The sequence below is a fragment of the Bemisia tabaci genome, chromosome 7 (genome assembly GCF_918797505.1).
Source record: "Bemisia tabaci chromosome 7, PGI_BMITA_v3".
Taxonomy (NCBI): Eukaryota; Metazoa; Arthropoda; class Insecta; order Hemiptera; family Aleyrodidae; genus Bemisia; species Bemisia tabaci.
In genome coordinates, this window is record NC_092799.1 from 11,738,996 (window position 1) to 11,759,351 (window position 20,356).

At 41.5% G+C, this 20,356-nt stretch overlaps 1 protein-coding gene across 1 annotated transcript; it reads left to right on the top strand.

Moving 5' to 3' along the window:
• Positions 1-1,943: 1,943 nt before the first annotated feature.
• On the top strand, positions 1,944-20,297 carry LOC109035268 (uncharacterized). The gene is made up of 2 exons (XM_019048841.2): positions 1,944-2,187; positions 16,908-20,297. Exons 1-2 carry the CDS (start codon positions 1,944-1,946, stop codon positions 18,176-18,178), a joined length of 1,515 nt encoding a protein of 504 aa, XP_018904386.2. The 3' UTR covers positions 18,179-20,297.
• Positions 20,298-20,356: the final 59 nt, after the last annotated feature.

A 20,356-nucleotide genomic window follows, 5' to 3' on the forward strand; every position in this document is an offset into this window, starting at 1 on the left:
AAACGCTCTGCTGAAGTCATGAACTAAACTCAGTTGCTTGATGAATTTTGGCCGCAACGTTTGCATCCATTCACTTTTCGCCCTACCTCAGGAGATGGGTCGAAACTTTTCGATGAGGTTATCATTGCTGCCAGCATAGAAACCAAATGGATGTATTTCTATCAAACGGAACTATGTGCATTAAGACATGAGCCCTAATATTCATAAAAATACATGCGTAACAGAGCTCACGTCAAAATTCACATAGTTCCGTTTGATAGAAATACGTCCAAATGTAGGCGCACCGTCGCCCGGAGGGTTTTACACCTTGTTGTAAGGGAGTTTGGCAGAATTTTCCATGAGGTTTGGTCGACTGTCCCAAAAATTAGGAGAAGAGGACGAACTTCTGAATACTTTTAAAGGGGTTCCGGTTATTTTACCAACTAAGGGCACTGTAGGAAGGACTGCTGAGAGGAAAACATAATGTTAACCCATATTGCATTTCTAAGGCAAATGTCGCTTGAAAAATTCTGGCGTAGAAGTATTACATACATACATAAAGTCGCTTTTATAGCGCCGCCTCGCGCTCTGCGACGCCCAATCGCCATTGCCCCTATCCTCCCAGAGATCATCAGGCAATTGGCACCTTCTGATCTCCTCCTCCACCCCTTGTCGCCAACCTTTCACAGGACGTCCACGCCGTCGCCTTCCGGGAGGAACCCAATCGAAGACCTGCTTGGGCAACCGGTCGTCTGCCATCCTTCGCACATGTCCATACCAGACCAACTGCTTGGACCTGATATCGTAGAAGTATTTCCTCTCATAAAAGACAAATGTTCCAGAAATACTTGAAAATATACGTTGCAGACTTCCTCTCTTACTCTATATATTCTCCGTGCATAGGAAATTCTGTGAAAACTTGAACAATCGATGTTGATTCGACCTCTTTTAAAAAAAATTAAATGCGTTAAAAATTAACATGTTCATCAATTACGTGGTTTAAGAGTTTCACCGTCGTTTCGTAATTCTATCAACACGATCTGGAAATGTCAGAAACATATTTGTCAACTTTTCTCCGGAGTACATTTTCCATCACATGCTATTTAACATTTGAAGGTTCATACGGCAATCCACCGTAACACGGCAGCATACGACTAGCTTCTGTACTGCCGTATTGAGGAAAACAGTCGTATGAGCCTTCAGACGTTCCCAAATTTGCATTAACAATTTTCGGATTTTCAGGGATATCTGTTAGAATTTTTTCTCAAGTTCTCTAGAGCATTTTATTTGCAGTCAGATCTAACGTATCTGAAAATTTCACGAGAAAATGTTAATGACTTTTCTTGAAATGAACATTTTATTGAAGGAAATCTAGCAACTCTCGGAAGTTCATACGGCGTTCCTCCTCAGTACGGCAGTGTATTTTGTTGGTTTAACCTCAGGACGCCCTATATTCTGCCTTGCCAAGGAAAAACGCCGTATGAGCCTTTCAGGCGTTGCCAAATTTCCTTTGATTAAAAACGAATATACTGATAGACTTATGAATATTTTCCCTCCAATTTTTCATATAATTTTGCTCGCAGTTTCACCTAAGTTCCTCAAAATTTCCAAAAAAAAAAAAAAACATTCGCAACTCTCCTTGAAAATAAACGTTTAATACAAGGAAATTTGGCAACTTTCTAAGTTCATACGGCGTTCTTCCTTAACACGGCAGCATTAAGGTACTCTGTTCGGCGGTCTCAACAAATCGCACTTCCCCAAACAAAAATTGGCCCGCAACCCATGTAACACCCCAAGGCACCATCTCGGGATCAAATTACTCCCAGGAGCAAGACCTAAGGCCACCGTCGCCGGCCCAGCGGGGCCGCGGGCCCGTGGTGGGAGGGGTATAAAACGCGGCGACGGCCACGAGGCCGGGTTCCATTTGCCATTCACCCGGACCCAAATGCGACTCGCAAGTGACAATGTTAGTGGTTAGTGTTCTCGTGGCGTGCAGTTCCGTTTTCGTCAGTTGGATCACCGCTGAGGGTGCCGAGCCCCCCGATGACCCCCGGAACGCCACCCACCCCCGGCTGGACCCCCGGGTGGACTTAAAACCGGCGGCAGCTTCGGGGTATATCTTCAGACACGACGCCAACAGCAAACCCACCCTCATCAGATTTGGCGATCATAATTTGGACCAGCTTGAGGAGTTTCTCAAGAAGACAGGTGGGTTTCCTTTTTTCGCTACCTATTCAGTGCTTTTGCGAGATGAAAGGAGGAGGGTTGAGACCCAAGTATTCGTGAATAATCGAAAATTCCGAATGGTTTCGACTTCAATGAAGATCTCCAAAATTAGGGTAGAGAAGGCAAGCAGAGGCTGGTTTTTACTACAACTAGTTCTTTAGTGCTGAGGAAAAACGCAGTATGAACATCTCGTGTTTGCTTCCCCAATATTTTTTGAAGAGAAACTATCGAATTTCTTTCATCTTTTGGCCGCGACTTTTGGGGCACATTTAAATTTTTAATTCCAAAAAACCGGCGGCCGATTCGGGGTATATCGTCAGACATGACGCCACCAGCAAACCCACCCTCATACGATTTGGCGATCATAATTTGGACCAGCTTGAGGAGTTTCTCAAGAAGACAGGTGGGTTTCCTTTTTTCACTGCCTATTCAGTGTCCATTCAGTGCTTTTGCGAGATGGAAGAAGGAGGGTTGAGATCCAAGTATTCGTGAATAATCGAAAATTCCGAATGGTTTCGACTTACAAGGAAAATCTCCAAAAGTAGGGTAGAGAAGGCAAGCAGGGGCTGGTTTTTACTACAACTAGATCTGCCGTGCTGAGGATAAACGCAGTGTGAAGATTTTGTGTTTCCAAATTTCCTCCTGAACAAGATCAATTTTGAGAATAGTTATGACTATTTTCCTTTGAAATGTTCAGACACTTTAGATCAAACTATGGACAAAAATTCTCTGAAAAACCTAGCTATTGTATGACGCAGAAGCTAAAAGAGTGAAAGATAATGAACTTTGAAAAAAAAATTGCATTTCACTCTCCTTCCGATTGTATTTTATTTCTTGTCCCTCGTTTATTAGCTTCTTCGTTTTTTCTTCTTCCTTATCCATCTGGTCTCTTTTACTTGAATAATAAAGGATTTACGCACCGCAAACTTCAAAAATCCACTCTCAGGGGTTCTTTTTAGACATTGATAAATAATAAGTCTCAATTTTATCTTATCTTAGACGCTAATTTTTTAAGAATCCCTGAAATAGTTGGCAGGTGTAGGAAAATGGTTACACTTCAACTTTTGTCTAAAATTAAGGGAGCGCCGATTTTCTACACACAGTGGATTCACCTACAACTTACAACTCACCTGTCAATATATTTGCTTACAAATATTTGCATATTTGCGCACAGAGGCAGATATATGATTGAATTTGTACCATTTTCTGGTGAACATTGTATACAATAAAATCCCCCGATCTCCCACCCACTAAATTCTTATCGGACCCACAAGGCCAAAATCATGCCACGGGTATTGAATTTTAGTTTTTATTTAATTTCATTGATCAGTGACTTGCTGAGTTGAAAGGGCATAACTATCATTCTGAGAACAATCATAATGATTTCAAAACAAACATCAAGTCAGTTGGGTCGGGTTGTTGCCAGCTTGTTCGAAAATACATTTTTTCGTGATCTCAGGGGATTCACAATCCTTCAGGATAAGTCCTTTTTCTTTCGGGAAATCTGTCAACGCTAGCTAATTAATAAGGTGAGGAATTAATCTTTCCGGTCAGAAAAGACACGGAAATTAGAGAAATAACGCGGGTAGATCTTTCCTGGTCTTGGGTCAGTGGAGTGAAAATCAATTACATTGCAATCGGATCTAATGTTGCATGGCTCGTTCGATGAGTGCATTGTCACCTGACCTTCACGTGGACCGGCCGGACTGCTTTAGCTAAGGAAAAACGCCGTATGAGCCTTCGTGCGTTGCCAAATTTCCTTTGATAAAACACCAATTTTCAGAACCAATTGCTCAAATTTTTAAATACGAGGTTATTAGGCGAATGTGATCGTTCGCTTCCGAGTACAATTTTTACATTTATATACTGCCGTGTTAAGGAAAAATGCCGTATAAACATTCGAACGTTGCTCAATTTATTCTCGGAAAATAAGTATTTTTGAAAAAAGTCATACATATCTTCCCTCTGAATTGTAAGACTCGTTAGATAAAATTGCAGGCCAAATTCTTTGAATAAATTCAAACGAAAATATTCATACATTTTCCTGAAAAATCGTGATGTGTTGACAGAAATTTGGCAAACACAGGAGAATCATCCGACGTTCTTCTTTATCGAGGCAGAATAGGGAAGATAGTACTGCCGTGTTAAGCAAGAACGTCGTAAATCCATCAAAATTTTCCCTCGTTTTTTGGAACTTAACGCTTTAGAAAATAAAACCTTTTACCCATGCACCTCAAATTTTCAGGTCAAGTTCTGGATAGTATATGAGAAAGAATTTTGTAGAAACATTGCCCCAAGGCACACAAGTTTTTCTGCTATGATACATTCTCTCCAAAAAATGTAAAATGGCGTTTACGGCGTTTTTGTGTTGCACGGCGGAGTGGTGTGGGATCCCCAAAATAAATCGTCTATGGCACCGTTCATGTCAGTAGGCGATTAACTTCCACTTCAAACCACAATAGTCACCGGTTCAATAATTTGGCGTTAACTTACGAAAACAGAAATCACCTGGAAAGGGAGAGGGAATCGAACCCGGGATCTCAACAAAAACAGCCGAATGACATGTAGGTGGTCCGCGCATAAAACACGCACTTACTCCGAATTTTAATGTAGTTTACGCGGTTTCATCCTACGCACAGCGGTGGACCCCACTACGAGAATGTACTCGCGGGCCGATGCCGTTCGATTTGTGGTGAGCGCCCACCGCCCGCCCCCACGGCGAAAACCGCACACACGCATGGAGTTATTACACGAGGTACGCGGTTTGGCGAGCAGCGATCGATGCCGCAATATTTCAGCCCGTTTTATTGGTCGGTCTGCGGTCACCCGGGCTTTTACAATCGACGAACCCGGTGTCCACTCGGGATCTCGGGCCAGACACCTTGTTGGCCCGCTGATGCCGAGTTTTCCAGAATCAGTCACTGAACAACTCTCAGTCAGAAATAGCTGAAAACGGCCCTAAACATAAAAATTGCCGGAAACGCTCACTCCGATGGTGTCAGTATTAGGAGCTTTCGTGACGTCATCGATGAATTTTTCGATGACTTCAAGAGCCAAACATAGATGATAATAGTCGTATTGGAATCCAGAGGCAACCTTTGTGTGGCACCTGTGATGGTGACGTCATCAATGGGCTTTCTGATGACGGCATCAGCCAAATACAGCCGGAATTAGCAAAAAATATTATAAAATAACCCCATTGGAATCCGCAGACGGTGGTGGTTGCCTCCTTTGAGGTGGGGGGGGGGGGGGTTATTAGTAACAACGACGACTATATCGAGTGGGGAAAGAACCTACCATTTCTGAAAAATTTAGATCGATTTTAGTGAAGAAGGAGAAGAATACTAATACATCTCCTGGTCATATACAATATTTCGACTTTTAATTGCACTTTTAACGGAAAAATTGTGGGTGGTTTCCAACCCAAAATTTCGCAGATTTTTGGGTTTCGATTATTTGAGTAAGGGCATCAAAGGCGTCGAAGACATCGGTGCCTGCTTCTGCGCAATAGAAGTTTTCATTTCCAAACATACGGAGAAAACTAATCAGGGAAGATTTTCCTTCAAAGATATATGTTATTTACGTACCACCATTATTCTAGGAAAAAATGGTTTTGAATGATAGGTATTATTCAAAATGTGCATTAAAAATTAGAATATATATTTTTTTTTTTTTTTTAAAAAAAAAAGCATGATAAAGCCTCTAGTTGAATGATCGAAAATTGTGTACTTTATCGACTGTATTCCTGGTACATTTTCGTATCCATTGATGAATCTGTCATTATATTTCTTAGTTAATCATTACAAGATAAAATAGTATTTTAATTTCACGATGATCCACGGTCATACGAGATAACGCTATCAAGTCGCCTCATGTGATCATATAGGATAATGTTTTCCTTTTTACGCCACTTGTGCGGCACCACTGTTTAAAGCCCGCGCGCAGAACACTGAAAGTTTGCTCTTGTCAGAAAAACGAGAGGTCCGACCCATTTCGAGTCTCGTTTCCCATCGCTGATTGTTCTAATTTCGTTGCGGTTCAACAGTTTTGCGGAGTTTTCACAAGTTTTGCACTCCTTCCAGAAAGCCTAATGAAGAAAAGTTAGAAAAGATATTTGCTTTTTCAACGTGAATTTGAGCAGAATATTCCACATTGATGTTTAAAGAGGTAAACAATCTCTTGTCTTAATTTGCGACGTTACAGATTTTTAGTCACAATTAATTTTTCAGGGAAAAAGTAAGCAAACATTTTTGAAATTACTACTGATTAACTTTCATGCACTAAAAACTGTACATATTATAGAATCGAGAGTTGACACAGTCGGGGATAGGAGAGACGTTTACGGGCTTTTTACTCATCCTTCGAATCTCAGCGACACCTCATTGCCAGCATAGAGCGGAACATTGCGAGTTCACGCCTCACATCGACGCGCCTTCAATTTTGCAGATGCAACACGGACATCCATCAAGTACGAATAGTTGTATCTCTGCGCCGTCATCGACGCGCATCCTTTCCCCTGCTATAATTCCACATTGCACGGGTTCTGTTTGTTTTATTTGTGCCTACTTCGAGGGCCACGCGGACAACGCAACCGAGGATAAGAAAAATGTAATCCGGCCTGGTTTTTTAACTTTCCTCTTGAATTTGAGTGACTGGTGCCTTCAACCGGCCGTTTCTTGAGTTATATTTATTCATGTAATTGAAAAATAGGTCTCCTCTAAAGGTTATAACCTAATGATTGACATGGAAAACATCATAAATGACGCAGTAAACCTCCAGGACGAACAATGACATATGTGTAGATACAGTATGTAAATTTAAGTATTCATAATTATATCTACTAATATTAAAAACTCTGAGTCGTATTTCCAGAATTAAAAGGAAGCTGGCTCATATATAGGTTTTTCCTTATCAATAGGCGCAAAAATAATGGAAATTGGCACAGTAGATTTTAATGATGAACTATGACGGATTAAAATTTAGGAAAGCTGAATAAATTATAATTATAAATATTGTATTCTACAAAACAATATACAAGAAAACGGGTTACCAAAGCTGAAAAACAAGCTTTGTCCCCCGTTTTCTCGTGTTTTTAGTTGAATTATGCTGGCGACTTTTGTGCATCATTGCTATGTATTACATTACACACTACAAAATACATTTAGATGGAAAAAATAAAGCATCTTGTGATGTACCCTCGCCTGAGGGACATATCAGAAAGTTGCAGGTCGGTTGGGAAAACTTGGCGACGAGACAAAAGTCAATAGTGAGCCTTCGGTCATGACGTCGACATGACTTCGACGAGTCCACATTTTGGTCCCACTGCTCCCCGTTCATTAGTCGCTGATTGAGCGCAGCGCGGAGCCCCCCCCACCAAACGTCTAAATTTAAGTCCACGAAGAGAGTTAAAGGAGGTATACCTGCAGCAAGACATCGATTCTCGATTCGTGCGACCTAGGGTGAGGGACTGATTCGATAAATTCGACCCATCGTGGCAAGCCCGGAGACAGGATATTTCGTCGTTTTCCAAACGAAAGAATGTAATTCTATTTTAAGGTTGCAAAATTTACTCAAAAAATTTAATTTTTTTACAAGAATATCTCTGTACTATTTGTGTCCAAAATGTGTCGGGTTTTTGCATGCGATCAGAGGAAAAATCGGTGAAAATTTTTAGTAGGATTTCGCGAAAGTATCCTGCTGAAAACGCTACTTGTAAGAGGGAATTTGGCGACATTGAAGTACGCTCTTTTGCGAAAAGAACGACGAAATGTACCCGTGCAATTTTTGGCCAAAACTTGTCTGATTTTTGCGTGAGATTAGTGGATAAAACAGGGAAATTTTCAGTTAGGAATGCCCAAGATTCTCCTCGCAAATATGCAATTTTCGAGGTAAAGTTTGGAAACATTGCCAAAGTAACATTGTAGTTACGTTCTTACGTGAGAGAGACGACGATTTTTGAGGTCTCTTACTGCCATCTTCCCTGTGATCTAAAAGTCGGAAGTCGACAATCATATTCGCCCGTGATGACCCATGACGAAAGAGTCTCAGCAAAAAGCCTTCATCAATTAAAATAAGAATAATCCATACAGAGTGTGCAAACATTTCAAAATCACGAGTTGAAAAACGCTGACTCCGCAAGATTAAATATTAGAGCCTAACACAAAGCGGAGCGACGACGCACTGGCGCCTACAAACCTAACAGGGATACTTCACGCATTGCGCAATGCGTGAAGTATCCCTGTTAGATTTGTAGGCGCCAATGCGCGTTCCGCGCTCTCTGCCCGCCCGCCGCGCCGCAGCGTGCCACGGCGTCTGAAGCAACTATTTCACACCAGAGGTATTGCACAGTATCATAAAAAATTGAAAGCGCTCCAACATATTAAGAATGACAGGTATCCTTCAAAAGTACGGAGCTTTCCTCGCAAAATAAATCAAGATACTACGGCACAAAAAGAGAGCGGTAGTCCAGAAACTAACTAAGTCCTAATATCCGTATTTAGTATCGTTCAGCAAAAACTTTATCGTCTGGCTGTTGCTTAGTTGCCATCGGCTATAAAAGGCGATAAGAAATTGTACAGCCGGCTACAGAAGCTATTGGAAATCTTACAGCCGGCTTTAGGTCTATAGTATTTTGGACATACATTCTACTGCCAATTTTTACCAGGGAGTTTCTTACAAAAAAGGCGCAAAGGGAGGTAGAAGTAAAAAACAAAAACGAAACATTTAGAGGTAGTAGAAAGAAGAGAATAGAAATGAAATACTTAATAGTGGTCAAAGGTGCATGACTGGATCTGCAGTGTGTGGCGAAGGTTAGATTTTGAGTTTAGTGGAGCGCATAAATTCGAAAAGTTTTAAAGAGAAAACAATTAAAAACAAGACACAAAATTATACATTTTTTCCTTCCTTTCCTCTGCATGCAAGTGGCTCAAAATGCATAGAATGTGGCGCGACTCAAACATTTCAAATCATTATAGGCACTATTTGTGGAAAGCACAAGCACCTTATTGATTTTATTTCTTTCCCCTCCAAGAGCATTGGCAGATTCGTCATAAACGAAGTGAGTAAAACTGCCCCCTCACAGTCCCTACCTACCGCAAAAATCTCAACCGGAGTGAAATAAAATTACACCGGCTCCTTAAAGTTACAACTTCCGTCCCTGAGCTGCAGTCAATCCACTTATTTCACAAAACCCTGTCAGAAACCTGAATCCCTCTCTTGAAAGGGATCAAAGTAAGTACTCCGTCATATCGAGTGTTTTATTCTCATTCGGGTCGCAAATAAGTCCAACAAGTTGAAAAAAATAAAAATCCTCTTGCTTAAGCAGTTTACACGAGAGGGCTGTAAACAGACGTAAGCAACCGAATATGATGAACTCTAGAACCGAACTGTTTACGGAATTTTCAAGGTTCAAAGTACCTAATCCCTCACGTTCCCCAACAACGACTACCTCTGAGGACTATTCAGAAAAGATTTACTCAAATACTAACGTATCGAAGCGGTCAAGTATGCTTTTTTCCCTGGGAGTTCCTGATAAAACTTACACTGCAGGTCGGTATGAGTCCTAAGATTTGTGGTTTCCCTCGCGAAAAATGTAACTACATTTCAATGCTGCCAAATTTTCTGTCACAAATAGCATTTTTGCAAGGAAAATCATTGTGCATATCTAATTGAAAATTTCCCTGATTTATCTTCTGATTTTATCAAAAAACCAGACAAACTTTGGTAAAAATTGCATTCCGTCGTTCCTCACACAAGAGAGCGTAACTACGTTTCAATGTTGCCACATTTCCTCTCAAAGATTGCATTTTTAAAACGAGCATCTTTGCTCGTAGCATCTCAAATGGCATTTGTAGTTGAAAATTACACTGATTTTGTTTCTGATCTCTCGCAAAATTCAGAAAAGTGCACAGGTATATTCTTGTAGAAAAATTGAATTGTTTGAGTTAATTTCGCAACCTTAGAATGGAGTGACGTTCCTTCGTCTGGATCGACGAATTTCTTTTTAAGAACTGACTTGTTTGGATTACTTATTGACGGTGAAATTGCAAAAATGCGTATCTCAGTTACGGTGCTCCGAAATCTCTGTCACTATTTTATTTTTAAAAAAGAGTTTGAACCAACATAATGATTTGAAATTTTCACAGAACTTGCTTTGTAAACTTACTTAAAGTTACTTTGTAACTTGCTTGAACTTGCTTTCAATTCATGAACCAAGGATATCCTCGTGTTCAGTCCACTCAGTAATTTCCACCAGTGGCGTGGCGTGAATGATCGATTATCGATATCTCGCATTTTGAAGCTATGGTAAAGAATCGATTACTAAGGTGTTCGCTACGAATACCCTGATAATCGATTTTTATTCATAGGTTTGAGTGGCGTATCAATCGATGTATCGCAAAGCACGCTACGCCACTGCACTGGAAAAAAACACATTGGATCTAGAGTCCAGACTCTTAAAAACATCGTCAAGAAAAAATACTCTTGATTCAATCGGATTTTTGCTTAAATCGAAAGGAAATCCGCTCAAATTAGGAGGCTTTGTTCTTGCTTTAAGCTAGATTCCGATTGAATCAAGAGTACTTTTTCTTGTCGATGTTTTTAAGAGTCTGGATTCTAGATCCAATGTGTTTCTTTTCCAGCAAGGTTTCCATTTAAACACGAAATTCATCAAATTTCAGACACCTGCAAACCCTTTATTGTTGAAATGTTGCAAGTAGTATCGACGTTGGAGTGGACTCGAGCGAGGCGGTCCGACAACGGAGGCAAAAAATGTTAAGTTCCTGCTCTTCATGTTCGCTCCGACTTAGCGAGACGTAAGCGCCTCATCAAACAATGGAGGGGATCGTGCGGAAGGGATAGGAGCCCTGTGGCGGGGCGGGGAGGGGGGCGGCTCCCGGCGCGGTCGCTCGCTTTAAGTGAACTTTTGTTTGTGCTGGAAACCTACATCCCAAGACCGCGGATCCGAGATCCGAGGAAAGCAATTAAAAAAATCAATCCATTCGGAAAATTGAGGGAAAACAAGCGCTCCTCCCCGCTTGATTGTCGGGGAATTTACTGACCAGCGTCTTCCCGGGAGGTTCATTTTCCTCTCGGCTGCCCGAAGCCCGAAGCCCGATCGGTGATTAATCGACCGTTGATGCGTTGACGTGAGCGTTGGTCCTGCAACGTAACGCTGATGCTATCGGCTCCGCGCGAGGAATATCAAATGAAAATCTCGCTGCGCGCGGATTAGAATCGGGCCGTGACGTGTCGGCGGTATAACAACATAGACGGCTAAAGACTCAGTGTGATTTGGATGGACAAAGTGGTATATCCGTCGCGGACAATGGACCACTCGACAAGGTACGAATTTCAGCATTCTGATATAAGTTTCGTAACTAACATTTCACGCAAAACACGATGCGCACAACGAAAATTACCGATATCAACTCCTTACAAAGATATTTAATGATTCCTGATGCGTGAATTCAAACCACCCGCTCATGAAAACTCAACGCTCTACGTGATTCACATCGCGCGCTGAACATTTTCATGACATTCTCTGCGATATAAAAATCTGGCAACCTCAATCTTGACGCTTTGGCTCAGCTATAGCAAAATGCTTATAATTTGAACAACACATGGTGGGAAATGAACAGTGCTCGATTGAGAGGCTAGCTGGTTGTAGTGCGCAATTTGACTCACGTAGAGCTTTAAGTTTCTTATCTTGTGAGCGGGCAGTTCAAATTCCTCGTAACCAATGTGAAATAAAAATTTTAATATCTCCGTTAGGAGTTGGTTTCAGAAATTTTCGTTGCGCGAATCGTGTTTTACGTGAAATTCTTGTTAAGAAACATGTATCAGATTGCTTAAATTCTTACCCTGTCTAGTGGTCCATTGGAAATCGCCAGCACTATCAGCCAGTGATAAATAAATATAGAAAACATTAAATTCAAAAATAAAAGAACAAGGTTAGAATGCTGATTATGTTGCCTATGATGTGAACAGACACTTTCCCATCCTTAAAAGCGTGGCAGAAATATGCACACTCGGGAGAGCGTGCAGTGAACTCCGTACGTGGCATTTGTTGGGTTGAGATCGGACAGGCAACTAAACTAACATCGTGACAAAGCGTAAAGTATCACAAAAAATGAAGGCGCTTCAAGCCGAGCGCATAGTCTTGAAGACCGTAACCCTTAAAAATTGCATTATGCCGATGCATATTACTGCGACTTATTGAAACAACGCGTGAACCGCTCGCAAATTTCCGGCGACTGCAAATTGCCATGCGACACATCAATGGCCAAAGGATGAAACCACGTATCTCCATTTTGATGTTTTTACATTTTTGCTCCGGTATTATATTTTCGAAACAAGCCATCTTTTTCGATGGAATATGCGTACAAAATTTTATGACAATAAAGAACTAAAATGAAGGAAGTTTTCAAGACATACCGTTGACACGTTTTTTGAGACAACATTTTGTCAGAAAAAAATTGAAAAGGTGTTAAATGGAAATACAGCGTTTTTACTTTGAACTGCAGCGTTGTTCACGAGTTTCCAGCGGTTGACAAATCAGCTCAGTTTCACAAGAAGTGCGAGCATGATGTTTACAGTTTGTGAATTATCATTATAATTGACAGTAATCCGTACAGAGTGTGCACAAAATGTTGTGGTCTTAATTGTGGTAACAAGCTGAAAAATACTGACTCTGCTTGTTCATTCAATCGCGCCAAACATAGTGCGCGGTCGGCGCGAATGCGTTTCGCGCCTACAAGACCGTATGAATACTACCCGCATTGCGCGTTCAGTACAATGCGTGCTTTAATCGTTGAAAATGGACACTAGACAAGGTACGAATTTAAGCATTCTAATACATGTTTCTGAACAAGAATTTCACGTAAAACACGATTCGCGCAACGAAAATTACTGAAACCAACTCCTAACGGCGATATTAACATTTTTATTTCACATTGGTTACGAGGAATTTGAACTGCCCGCTCACAAGAAACTCAAACTCTACGTGAGTCAAATCGCGCACCACAATAGTTTTAGCAAGCTTCTCGATCGAACAATGTTCATTTCTCACCATGTGTTGTTCTAACTATTAGCAATTTGCTATAGCTGAGTCAAAGCGTCAAGATTGAGGTTGCCAGATTTTTATATCGCAGAGACTGTCATGATAACGTTTAGCGCGCGATGTGAACCACATAGAGCATTGAATTTTGCATGAGCGGGAGGTTTGAATGCACGCATCAATAATCATTAAATATTTTCGTAAAGAGTTGATATCGGTAATTTTCGTTTTGTGCATCGTGTTTTACGTGAAAGTTTAATGAAGAAACATGTATCAGAATGCTGAATATTGAACCTTGTCTAGTGGTCCATTATGAATTTTTCTCGTAAGAGTTGCAGTTGTATTTAAAAGGAGTTGTTTCCCGCGTTTCGGCAACATGGCATTAAGAATCAGCAGCTTTGAGGCCTGGATCCACCGGACAATTGGCACGTGGCCCTGTTCGATCCCAATTGAATTCGGCCATCCGTCGCCCGTCGGCCAAACCAAAATGAAACCAAAAAGCATCCACTTACACGGCTGCAAGATCAATCCACCCCAACTCGACCAAATTCAGACCTCCAAAAAAATGCCTCCCACGCGTCAAACTGGCAGCGCTGGATGCAATAGTCTTATTCAAAGAGGATCTTAAACATAATTTGGAAGTAATACACGTTCGAACTTGTTAGCTTATTGGACCGAACTCGACACCCCGGATACGGAGGGACAAAACACAAATTCAACTTGAGCTATGGAGAGAGTGGCGTTGGACGGTCGATAGGGCTCATCTTGATGTGTGTTTACGTCATTTTTTTGCGGGAGACGGGGGTAGGAGAGGCGGAGTCACCGGGGAGGAAGGAAAAAAGCTGCTTTGCATTCAGGATCGGTATTCCTGAATTATGATAAATTCATGTATCGCCGGGACAAAAATCATTTGCGTTCCCTCTCCGCCAACGGAATACGCTTCCAGGAGCCCCGCGATCGGAATTTCATTTTCTCCGCGATACTGTTTGCCCCTGAATACTTAGTGGCGGGCTGCGCTTTTGAGGTGGATATTTTGCCGCGGATACGGACTCGACGAGAGACTTTCTCTGAGAAAAAAGTTTGAGGTTATGAACTGAAACGCAGAATGAAATTTTACGCATCGAATTTCTGTTTTTTTTCTTCATCGTCATAAAGTTTAAGGGAATTTTCAGAAGTTAACAATTGTAAACTGAGGTGCTAAATTAAAGTCTTTGGATGAATATTGTGCCATAGGTACGGACTTAATGCGAGACGCGGTGTGAAGAAAAAGTTTCGGGTTTTGAACTGAAACGCAAAATGAAATTTCACGCATTGAATTTCCATTTTTTTCCTTTTTTTTGATATCGTCATAAAGTTTCAGGGAATTTTCAGAATTTAACAATCGCAAACTGAGGTGCAAAATTAAAGTCTTCGGATGGATATTGTGCCATTGCTACGGATTTAATGCGAGACGCGGTGTGAAGAAAAAGTTTCGGGTTTTGAACTGAAACGCAAAGTGAAATTTTACGCATTGGATTTATATTTTTTCCTTTTTTTTGATATCGTCATAAAGTTTAAGGGAATCTTCAGAAGTTTACAATCGCAAACTGAGGTGCAAAATTAAAGTCTTCGGGTGGATATTGTGCCATAGATACGGATTTAATGCGAGACGCGGTGTGAAGAATAAGTTTGGGGTTTTGAACCGAAATTCAAAAAAAATATTTTACAGAATTTTGTTAATATTTTCATAAAATATTAGGAAGTTTTCAAAAGTTTAGAAGCTTAATTTAGGACCAAAATTTGCCTCTCATGCATCCAGTGGTGGAAAGTTTCCTTATTTTTATGGTCATCGACTTGAAATATAATGTATGGCCGGAGTCTTCAAATTTGTGAACTATGACCCAGATTTCTGTATGCCACGCAGTGCGCAGAGACCCTCAAAATAGACTGATCATCAGAGGCGGATTCAGCAATTTGGCAAACACCGGATTCCCTCCATCTAAACCTATGTTAAACAATCGATTCTTGCCGAAGCACCTGGCCCTTCCAATAATCGATACATTTCTATAGGTTTAAAGGGAGAAAAACAATGTTGCCAATTAGCTAGATCCGCCAATGCTGATCGTCCGTTTGGGTTCGTCCTCCCGGCGAACTGAGGGAGTTATATTTTCCTCCTTCGCCGATCATCCGGTTGGGGAATTGATAGTCAGATTACTCCACCGTCTCGATGGCCAATACTTATTGAGATTGTATCGTAACCTCGACCGTGGACGTATTTTCCTATGTCATCCTAGCATCTAACCTCGTTTTAACCGGTGTCACGGCTCAAAGCGCGGCATGAACGAGCAGGAGGCCTTGACATTCGCGTCATTTTCGCTGATCGGCGGAATTTCGTCGTATTAAACTGATCGTGACTATTCTCTCGAATTTGATTGGTGAATAATCCCAATAATTCGATAAGGACATGTCATTTGGTTGGTAATGACCTTATGGATAGGATCTTTAAAAAGGTGAAGAAAAATTGGCTATAGTAACTTCAAGTCATTACACTGAAAAAATGTATGGTAACATCTACTATGATTCTCCTTGATTTTTTACACAGTGATACTATTCAGTGAAAATAACCAGAATTGTAGCAGTATTCACCAGAACTCAGGTGATACCTACTTACCATACTGGTAAATGCTACAATAAAGTCTGAGTTGATCACCATACTCGGATCACTGTGTTAGAGTATGGTAAAATCTACCATATTTCACCACTTTCGCCACAATCTACCACTTTCTATAAAGCACCGAATATGCAGTTTGTGTCAATTTCGTCCTAATAATCACCAAATCTAAACGTCCTTCCTTCTTTTTTCCTCCATTCCCTCTTTATCTCCAACTTTCTTCCTTTTTATCCCACCTTTTTTCCGGCAAACGGGGAGGGGGGTCTTACGCCCCTTTTGGATTCGCCTTTGTCCCAAAGAACGTAACAGTGCATGGTATCACTGCATGAAAGAGTTTTAAAGAAACATTTTGGTACGAAAACATCATTGACGGATTGAAGCTTAGAACTAAGAGAACAAATATTACGACAAAAATCTGGACAAAATGTTTTCTGTCAGGTTCTGGGCTCTTAATTGTTTGGTTAAAATATAACTGCGCACCTTTCAGTAAAAAAACAAAAATGTATGAAATCATTCGCAACTTATTTGTTTCAATTAGTCGCCACCCAAAAATCAAAGACATTTTCAATTTCTTTTGAATCAAGTATTTTGTTGCTTCTCATTATTCTTAGTTTTCGATGACCTTACAAACTTCCGATAACAATCACAACGGGCAATAGAGACGACTCTGCATTTATATTAAAATAATTATAACGATGACCAGAGTTTGAAAGAACGTATCTCTTTTTGCGACGTTGCAGACTTCCTACCGTGCTTTATTTTTTATTTGAAAAACTAGTCTACGTAATTTCATAAACTCTTCTTCATTTGCTTCCTCTATTTGGAGAATATTCTAAATAAATTTCAAGCCTGAAAATTGACTATTTTCTTTTCGAAAAAATAAAATAGGAGCGGAAATTTTTAAACACCGCAATCGAGATGTGTAGTTTCCCACTTCAACCATCGATAAATTATCCTCGTCGCTGTAATTAATTAATTTCTCCCATTTTGTTCCAGGCTTTGCGAGCTCACTGCCGGGGTCTCACAGAAAACCCCCCGAGAGCCCGATCGACGACAGCGGGGGGCACTACCCCTCAGACCCCCCTGCGTCCCCCGAAACCCCCCACTACGTGCCATTCGACCCGTCCTCGCTGGACGAGGACACCGTCGACCCTCTCGTGCCACTTAACTTTAACTTCTCAGGTGCCAACTACGACGTCAACGAAGTCAACTACGATGACGTCAATAGCAGCGACGTCAACGAAAATGACGTCAACGAGGATGACGTCGGCGAAGACCCCGACTACGACTACCAAGAAGAAACAACAGAAAGCGGGCCGGAGGCCGGCAATTCCACCTCCGGGGCGGACTACCCCGAATACTCGGAGGCGACACCCCCGACCGACGAGCAAGAGAGCAACCTCGAAGACAAGTCGGAGGGGTTCGACGAACCCGCCGAGGCGCAGAACAATTCCCCCGCCAAGCGCCTGACCTCCCCCACCGTCAAAGCCTTCATCGCGCCGATCTTCGACCTCGGCGGTAAAGGCCGCGCAGGGCCTTTGCTAGAACCACTCAAGTACTCCACGATCGGGCACCACAAGAACGAACCCTTCCACAGCCCCCTGGTGGACGACACATACGACGACCACGACACATACCGTCACCACCCGCGGAAGTACTCGAAAGGAGGCGGCAACAGCTACGACTCAGGCTTCCACTCGAGTCACGGAGACAAGGGGTCGAAAGGTTACGACAGTGCCCACGACTTCCACGACGGCGAGTACGGACACCACGGGAAGGAAGGCAAGAAGGGATACTACAACGACAAGGCCGGGCACAAGAACGGGTACCACGACGGAGGGAGCCATTACGGGACGCACCACGCGGGGGAGCACGGGAAGAAGGGGGCGGCGTGGGGCGAGACGGGGCACCACAAGAAGGGACACAAGACGACCGGGTACCACAACACGTACCACAAGGACGAGTACAAGAAGGAGCACAAGTTCTACGACGACGCGCACAAGGAGGGGTACCACGACAAGCACGGCTCGCACCACGCGGACCACGGGAAGCACTCGGGCGGCAAGAAGCACGGCGGGTACCACGACTCGGCCTACAACGAGGGGCACAAAGGGAAGTCAGGGTTCTATGATAAGGGGCACTTCGATAACGAGCACGCCGGACACAAGGGCGCCAGCGGGTTCGACTCTAACTTCGGGAACTTCGATGAGTTTGGGAAGAAATCCGGCTTCAATGAGCATAACAAGTTTGGATTCAGCGATTTTTGATTCTGCAGTGTATGAGTATTACGGGTAACGTGCACTGGAAAAAAACACATTGGATCTAGAGTCCAGACTCTTAAAAACATCGACAAGAAAAAATACTCTTGATTCAATCAGATTTAAACTTAAATGAAGAACCAAGCCTCTTAATTTGATCGGATTTCCTTCTGATTTAAGCTTAAATCTGATTGAATCAAGAGTATTTTTTCTTGTCAATGTTTTCAAGAGTCTGGACTCGAGAGCCAATGTGTTTTTTTTCCAGTGTAGGAAGCCCGGGTAATGTCGACTTCATCCAGTTGCTTTTTGGTAATGTCAAGTATATCGTCAACATTACCTGGATAATGTCGGCTTTACCCATGTCGCTTTGGGTATGTCTAACCGAAAGTTGGAAATGCATATTTTCATCGAAAGTTTGCCGATAAGGCGCAGAAAATAATGAATTATGCCTAATTTTTGACATTACGAAAAGTGACTGGATAAAGTCATCCGGCCCTCCGACATTACCCGTAACATAAACATCGAGTTCGAATGTGTAAAAAGGTGTAGCGTTGGAAGTATTTCTCCGATGTTGAAGGCGCTCCGCAGCGAGCGCACGGGCGCGCTTCATGTTGCCCTATATAAATTGAATGGATCAGTAGACAGGCAAGAATTTTAGCATTCTGAAGCATTTTCCCGAGCCAAAATTTTACGCAGAACACGATTTCAGCGACAAAAAGCATTGATATCAACTCCTACCTAAGATATTGAATTATTTAGTTTAAATTCGTTCGTGTATTTGAATCCCCGCTTACATGAAAAACAATAGTCTGCTTGAATCAAATCGCGCACTGGCACGATTTTGAAGGGCTTCTTACTAAAGCAATGTTTTCCCCCTGAATTGCGTCATTCAACGAGAAAATAACGTAAAACAGTTGAACTAAAGCGTTGAAGTTAAGTTAGCATAATTTCTGTGCGCCATTTGAATCTCGTAGACTATTGTTATTTCATGAGTGTGAGGGTTGAATTCACGCGTCAAGACTCTTTGAATATCGTAGCTAGAAGTTGGTTTCGGTAATAATCCTCCCCCGAATCGTGTTTTGCGAGCAATGTCAGTTAGAAATCATATTCAGGATGCTTGAATTTGTACCCTGTTAAATGTAAATTGCGTCATTCCTACAATGGTCCACTCGACGAGGTGTGAATTAAATTTTCTTTTCAAAAATTCATGAAAAAAAAGTAGTCTTACGGCAGGAAGTTAGGTAGAAGGCTTGCAGGAAGGTACTCGCTCAATCCTGTCAACTTCAGCTCAAAATTAAGTGTCAAAATTATGCTAAAATTTGCAATTAAAACTGTCCAGATAAAAAATGGACACAAAGACTTGATTTAGTTTTATATTTTATCGACGAAGTTTTTTTCCTGTAGCTGCAGTTGGTGCAGTGGTTTCTCCTACGGATACTAATTGAGTCGCGAAAAGATCCGAAGACCTTGGAAATCGACATTTCAGTTTAACGATTCAGCGTTCGTTCATATCGCCCATAACAGTGTGGACTCCATGTTGAGTAGAATTAAACCAATGTGTGTAAATATGTGACACCATGATAAAATCAGAATTTAACGCTAAGTTTTCCTGTTTTAAGCATAGTGCACATCGATTCTGTAAAAAGTACCTTAAATTAGTACCTTAGATTCCCTTCACCTTTTTTACGTTTCATTTTGAATCAGATTCATAGATGTATGACTGCAGTCAGATTCAAAACGACAATGGTCAACTACTTAATTTCATCTCAAGTTTTAAGTTTTATAAAATTGAATAGATTTGAACCTTTCCCTAAGCTTTTGTTGGCGTTCAATTACAGCATAATTTTTGGGAGTATATTTTTATAGCGCTGTAAGCATTGCGAATTGTGAATAAAATGACATATCCTTCTCATGACATAGTTTTTCTCGTTTCTTGTAAATAATGTATATATTTGTAATTTATAATAAAGTATTTTCTCGATACTTTGTAATTTTTCGAAAATCTGTGTCACATATTGCCGCCGCATCCGCGGAGATCCATTATTTTTTGGCACAATTTCAATATTTTTGTTGATAGTAAAAAATAATGGAGAAAAACGCTACTCAGCATTTGCCACGTCAATATGTAATAATCATTGCACAGTTTTCTGACTCAGCAAACCCATTTTTTCCGTTGTACAATGTGTG

Excerpts from the sequence above, each read along its gene's own strand:
- LOC109035268 (XM_019048841.2), top strand. The coding sequence starts at position 1,944 with ATGTTAGTGGTTAGTGTTCTCGTGGCGTGCAGTTCCGTTTTCGTCAGT. Across the intron at positions 2,188-16,907 it reads GGAGTTTCTCAAGAAGACAG|GCTTTGCGAGCTCACTGCCG; the intron begins GTGGGTTTCCTT and ends ATTTTGTTCCAG.